This window comes from Corvus brachyrhynchos, unplaced genomic scaffold (genome assembly GCF_000691975.1).
Source record: "Corvus brachyrhynchos isolate BGI_N302 unplaced genomic scaffold, ASM69197v1 scaffold56, whole genome shotgun sequence".
In the NCBI taxonomy this organism is placed as follows: domain Eukaryota; kingdom Metazoa; phylum Chordata; class Aves; order Passeriformes; family Corvidae; genus Corvus; species Corvus brachyrhynchos.
In genome coordinates this window covers 699278-706235 of record NW_008238664.1, presented here as the reverse complement: position 1 = coordinate 706235, position 6958 = coordinate 699278, and the positions used below count along the sequence as shown (strand labels likewise).

General features: G+C 39.3%; 1 protein-coding gene across 2 annotated transcripts in view; it reads right to left on the bottom strand.

Moving 5' to 3' along the window:
- TDG (thymine DNA glycosylase) overlaps positions 1–5660 on the bottom strand; it is a 7868-nt gene extending 2208 nt beyond the window's left edge. The window contains exons 1-8 of one of the 2 annotated variants that reach the window (XM_017737978.1): positions 4838–5660; positions 3804–4033; positions 3260–3329; positions 2525–2660; positions 2363–2445; positions 2194–2288; positions 526–697; positions 81–229 (exon numbers count right to left, since the gene is read on the bottom strand). In XM_017737978.1, the coding sequence (XP_017593467.1) occupies positions 81–229; positions 526–697; positions 2194–2288; positions 2363–2445; positions 2525–2660; positions 3260–3329; positions 3804–4033; positions 4838–4931 (1029 nt within the window). In that variant the 5' untranslated portion in view covers positions 4932–5660. The remainder of the gene's footprint in view (positions 1–80; positions 230–525; positions 698–2193; positions 2289–2362; positions 2446–2524; positions 2661–3259; positions 3330–3803; positions 4034–4837) is intronic. The other variant, XM_017737979.1, reaches the window with a different exon arrangement.
- Positions 5661–6958: the final 1298 nt, after the last annotated feature.

Here is a 6958-nt window from a genome sequence, read left to right as displayed (position 1 = left end):
GCTGAACAAACAAAAACCACACCGTTTTTAAAAGCATTTGACACCATGGGGTCTTTGTTCCCCAGTGATGGCTGCAGACTGAATGCCCCAAGCACTTTACCAGCTCCATTTGAAGAGAAGCTGCACTGTTCAGTGTCATATGGTGCACGGTCACAGTAAGCTCCTCCATATGCTGCTTCATAGCCTGGGTCATACTTCTCCTCTTTGACAGCCATCTTTTTAGCATCCTCTGCAGAAACAGAACACCTCAAGCATTAATACTTAGAACAAAAATGATCAAAGAGCACTTTTATCAGAAAACACTTGAAAAACAGCCACAAATTCGACAAGATAATTCCTGCTCCCCTTAGATAATTTAGGCTGTACTAAAGAGAATGGAATCTGTAATTCCATACCACAGAGTTTAGAGAAGATGACACATCTCCCCCCTCCCATTAAATTTTTTCTTTCTTTCTGCTTAGGAAACTGCTAGCTGTATTTTACACTACATTACATTTTAATGGAATGTTAACTAAATAACAATACCTTGTGCAAGTTGCAAGTCAAATGTGTACTGCACCTCCTGCACATCTGTGTTGGGTGTGATGCCCTTTAGTTGATCCCTTAAGTCCTTCAGCTTTATGTAATAATGAACTTTATCTTGTGCCCGAGGAAACTGAGCACATCTTGCACTGGACGATGGCATAACGTAGCAGAGCTTGAGACAAAGAGCAAAAAAACGAGCATTACTAGTGCCTGAGCTATGAGTTAATAGTGCATTCAGAACGACTTAACTGTTAAGCTCACTGTTTTAACTGTTTGTACAAACTTCAACTAATGCCACAGGAGGTTGTGGAAGGGGCTAAAAGGAGTCTTTCATTTTTCTTGGCCAGCCATCTGTCTTGCCCTGAAGACAGGGGCTGATTACCAGCTGCTAAGTGTGGACAATTTTCACCAGCTATTTATGTGCTGCAGGAGAAGTGGTACCCATGTGTGTTACAAGAGAGCAGAGCACACTCCAGTGCTCCCTGAACAAGCAGAGCTCTGAGCCAGGGCATAGAGGAGTACGTGACAGCATGCAAAGAGCCCAAACCAGTGAGGGAGGCAGCACAGGTTAATTAGCCTGGCTTCTTGGCCAAGTGCATCTGCATCACATATGCCAGGCTGTGAAATTGTAGTTAGTGTGGTTGGAGCCAACTTCAGTGCTTCTATCTCTGCCAACAGCCTTAACTAAAGATACCAAGTTAGTTCAGGGAAAAAAAACCTGTATTCAATACTTCTATTACCATGCAGTATTTATGAACAAGTACCAGTAAAGGGGATTATCTATCTTTCTTACAAATACATCTACTGCAGAAGTCCTTAAGAGCTACTTAAGAAGCAAGCACTTTATCCAACAGTTCTTCAGGCTCTAATGACAACACTTCCACCTTTAGAGAAAGGCAGCTGAAACTTGCAGCACTAGTAATTGAGGATAGAAATAAAAAGAAAAACAATCCAAACTTTTGAAGTGACAAGGTAATGAAGCTTTAGAATAAGCTACCTTGGCAAGTAGTGTAATAGCCTTTGCTTTAACTTGTTTATAAGAACATGTTAAACAAACCAATTTCTAATGATACATAGCTGGTCTCTTGAGATATTTTCCAGCACTAGATGTCTATGACTAATGCACTCTTCATCAAATTGTTTGTTTTATCTTAAGCACCCAATTTAACTACAAACTGCAGATCAGCTTAGGGAGATTCAGTCTGATGGAAGTGCTTGGGTATGCCCAGATCCAGCAATGCTGAAGGGTCACATGCAATGGCACAAGAATGGACTTGCTGTTCTTTCTCCCTCACTGTGGCACTGCATGGTCATGGTCAGTATCAAAATCCAGTAATACAAATATCCAGGGAATTGGACACGGGGGATCAGATGAAAGTTATCATAAAAGCAGGCATGTATTACTTATATTTTAGGTAGTCCTCAGAGAATGCACCAACCTACTAACCATAACACACCATTTCTCAAATGAAGTCTTCAAGTCTGAAGAAGCTGCATTAAAGACATGCCCAAAAATTGCACTACTCCCCTTTCTCTATTTAAGTAAAAGCCTTCCACACCTCCTGTACTTTGGTCAAACTGGTGTTATCCCAAGTGTATGCAAGGCCTGAGATTTCATTAAATAATCAAAATGGAGCACCCTGGTTTTCTTTCTGTCTCAATACTTACAGTTTCTGTATCTGGCACTTTGTGTGGCTGAAGCCCAAATTCCAAGTTCTTAACTTTAATTCCAAAAACTTCTTTACTAAAAATTTCATAAATACCTAAAATGAAAATATAGGGTAAGTGAAAAAAAAAAAAGCTACTGACAGAAAAAAATTCATTTAGAAGTTCTCACATTTTCCATTGAAAGCTGCTATACGAGGTTTATACTTTTGTAGCTTCTGCATCAGAATTCGCCCTCCTTCCCGAAACTCTTTGCTAAAAGACAAAGTACTCAAAATTATAATCACAACTAATAATTCATTAACCAACATGATATTCCCCCTTATTGCCCTACCTGGAGAGGTCTTTGCTTCCAGGTGTTGTCCTTTCAACCATGTTTGTAAATCCAATCCCATATTTATGTGGCAAGGTGTGGTCATCCATGTGGTTCAGCTGTTCATTACTTAGACCAGACATGAAGAGACACTTCCCTGGGAAGTAGGAAGACAGATATGCATTTGCCTTTTTCCAAGGAAAATAAAACAGAACCAAAAAAACTACTCAACTATTGGAGTACTGGAATGCTACAAGAACAATCTATTTTAACAAAGTATCAGTTAACCTGGGAAGACTAACGTCCTATCCAGAAAGGTTTAAAATAGCCAATATTACTTTACCTCCTCCAAGAGCGCAGAAAGGCCCTAGTGAACAAAAATTCCTCATCGTGAGCATGGAAACCAGTCTTTTATTCTAAAAGTTCTGTACAGAAAAGCTCTCTATTCTAAAAGCTCTTTGTGATTCACTTAAGCAGTGATCAATATGGATTTAGAGTGAAACAATGTGGCCAATACAATGTGTCAGCTTTCTTTTACAATCTTGCCATTGCTTCTCCTTGCACTGGGCCTCTCTGACAGAACCTGCTGAGGTCTTGAGTTCATATTTACCATATAAAAATCCCTCTCTGAATAAAAACACCCCAACCAACCAAAACCCAGGAGAAAAACAAAAACCAAGCTAGTTTAATTAAAATGCCACAAGTTCTAACAAAGTTCTGCAAATGCTAAAAGAAGAAAGGAAAACAAAAACATACAAAAATGGTTTCCAGGTCCCGGGTAATGATGTCCTTTGTAAGCTGCCATCAGGCCAGGGTTTATGCCAATCTACAAAGACATCAGTCCATTTTAACAATGACAACATGGCTTGCTAGTCAAGAATTTAATCAAGTTACAATAAGGGTGCGTATTCAATTCTAAGTTACTGTTAATAAACAAAACTGTGTTAATGACACTTTCTGTCACTATTTTTAAAAAACTGACAACTTTGCAGCAGTGTCTCGTTTAGATGTGCAATGTCAAAAGAGCAGCTCAGATGGTGCAGAGCTTCCAGGAAATTAAGCACTGAGTTATGGTCTCTCATGACTCTGCATTAAATGTGAGCCTTAGTTTTCTCAGAAATTAGGACTAAGTTACTACAGCTTTAACAGAAAATGCAAAGCAGCTCCACACACAGGAAGCAGTTTATGTACTTTATCTTGCAAGATCTTGCCATATAAACAATATAGGTAAGTAAGCAGAAAGAATGTAAATCATATACAAGACTTTTCCACCTAATCTTGCAACTCTTGAGTTACTCACTATCACAATATCCAGATCAAAGGTCAAAATATCAGGCAAAGTCTTGGTCAGAAGTTCAGCTTCAGATACACCATTAAAACGGTCCACTTTTCTTTTGACTTTAAAAGTATCTGTGATCTTTTCTTGTTTGCCTTTTGACTTGGCTGGTTTTTCTTTTTTAGCAGCAGGCTTTTTGGGTTGCTTTGGCTCAGTTGCTTTGGCTTTTCTTTTCCTTCCTCCTTTTTTAACTTCTGAAACACACAACAATATTCTTTTTGTACATTTCCAATGTTGTAGTGTGAATATTCAAAAAGACTCAGTTAAATGTATGGACACAGAAAGAAATCAAAGAGGTAAATTTACCTTCCCAATTTATAAATTTAAACAACACACCTGAAGCTTCCTCATCTTCTGGCTCTTAAAAGTCTGGAGATTCAGGCAGCACAGGCACTGGCCATGACATGAGCACCCAGAGATTGCTCTCTCTCTCTCTGTGTTCACTAATAATACTGATCTGTAGTACAGTGTCACTTTCCAGCAGTTTGTAGTTGTTTAAGTAAGCCACACTAAACTAAACAATTCTTAGTATATGTAACCAATTCCCTGCCTGTGATTACTACAACAAACTAAGCTACCATTCAAACAAAAATATTTCAAATAAACAGTATTACACTGTACCTCTCTTGCAGAAAGTAAAAAAAAAAAAAAAAAGTATTTTGAAGCCAGAATTTTAAAAAACCCTTCTCTAACATAATATTAAAATCCATGACTTCAGCTAAAATGATGCATTTACCTACTGAAAAAAAATCTGCTTTTCTTGGGACAAGATAATTGTGTGAGACTGAACAATGTGAATACATTCACATGGGTTTACTTCTTTTCTTTTTAATTGTTTGTTAAAACATGTTTCTTAAAGAACACAATTAATCAATACTTCTGCAGAGAGCATCAAGAAAAGGAAATCCAACAGGTCCAAGAAAGCAGTTTAAGAGCAGTATTTTTTTCCCAATCAATCACCCACACTTCAGCTCACTACCACAGCCCAGTCAGCCTACCTTTTGGAGGCTCCTGAGCAATGTTTGGCTCTGGAATGCCCTCTAGAGTCGGCTGCTCAGTCATCATTTCCATGTTGGGCACTGCAGTCATCATCTGATGGAAGGGAAATGAGTAAAATGCTTGAGCTTGCTGAAGATATGCGTAGTATCTTAGAGAAGGAGAAAGAGAGAAATAATTTATCAACAATTTAGAAACCTACTGATGTATCAAACAGAATGTAAACATCAACCTTTATCAAGGCTGGCATGTACTGCACTTATATTCTCTGATGACTCTGTTAACAAGGCACTAAATTACCCACACCATCGAAGCAGTCTGGCTGCTTAGCTGGTATCAGTTAACCCCAACATTAACAGCACAGGTCTCTTGTGACTGCTACGATGTGGAATTAACATAGCATTTGTAAGGGAAGCGTAGAGCTTTTCTTTTTTTTTTTTTTTGGAAAAACACTGCAGCACAGATTTCCAAAGCAAACTGTCTATCAAACAGACCAACAATTTACAACACACGTTGAGCTAAAGCTCTCTGGACTTCCACAAGTTTCCCAAATTTTAGATTATTTTAATGTTGTGTCAGTTGCTTGATCATCTGATGGATGAATCATTCTGGGCTATAAAGCATTAAGAACACACACAGCATTTGTTACTATGCAGATTATTAAACAGCTTCAACAAACTGTGTGGCAGATGTTGCCCAGTTATCACACACTGGATCCCAACACAAATATGGCACTTATTCTACATGGAAGTGTTCACACACACAGAGATCCAGTCTCCTTCTATACATAAAGACATTTTTCCATAGACAGCTCTCTCCCTCCACACATTTATTAGTCACATACAACCCTCACACCCATTTCTGCTTTATACCGTCACTCCCTTCTACCTACGCAGCCACTTTCTTGTCCATAGATTCCACTGCCTTACGAATACATAGGAAGGATTGGTGAACACTAGATTTTCAGGAAATAATTTTATCGCCTCAGAATTATAGTTAAAAGCAGGAAATAATTTTTAGATATACAGATACTTGTCCAAGAAGGCCAATGGCATCCTGTATTAGCAATAGTGTGGCCAGCAGGACCAGGGCAGGGATTGTCCCCCTGGCCTTGGCACTGCTGAGGCCACATCTTGAGTGCCGTGTTCAGTTTTGGGCCTCTCACTACAGGAAGGTGCTGGAGTGTGTCCAGAGAAGGGCAACGGAGCCGGGGAAAGGTCGAGCAGTTGAGGGAGCTGGGGGTGTATGCCCTGGAGAAAAAGAAGCTCAGGAGTGACCTTACCACTCTCTACAACCACCTGAAGGGAGGGTGAAGCTAGGCTGGTCTCAAGCAACAAGTGACAGGACAAGGGGAAATGACCTCACATTGTGCCAGGGCAGGTTTAGATTGGATATTAGGACAAATTTCTTCATGGAAACGGCTGTTAACCATTGGAATAGGCTGCCCAGGGAACTGTCTGAGGTATTTAAATACCCCAGAGGTATTTAAAAGCTGTTGTAGATATGTAAATTTATGGCCAGGGTTTAGTGGTGGGCTTGGCAGTGCTGGGTTAATGGCTGGATTCAATCATCCCAAATGATTCTGATTTTAAATTTCTCAAAAGAAGGGACCATTCGCTACTACACTCTGTGGTTTGCAAGAAACCCACTGTAAATCAGTCTTAGGCAAGAAGAACCCAGAGTCTTGTGACCAAGACACTGATTTTTAACAAAATATCTATCCTGAATTAAGGAGAATGAATATGAACACAGGTCTGTCAGATTCCCAGGGAAGTTGCCTAACACAGCTATGGGAGATTTTCAGAGTACAGGGAACACCTTAAACCCGCTCCTGAGAGAGCTCCATTTTATATAAAATACTTGTGCAGTTAATGAACCAAACAAAACTGATTTTCAGATTTGCATTGGGAAACACATGACAAACAGAGACATGCAGAATCCAGTTCATAATGTAATAAAAGCTTAATCATACAGAGCAGAAGAACAGAGTGAGTAAGAAAAATGTGAAAGCATCTAACCTACAACCAGATGTCTTTTTGTAATACAGACCTTCTTATTTTATGTGTTTTTTCCCTTTGAACAGAGAAAAAATTTGCACCGTACCACAAACAAGTCCTCTAGCC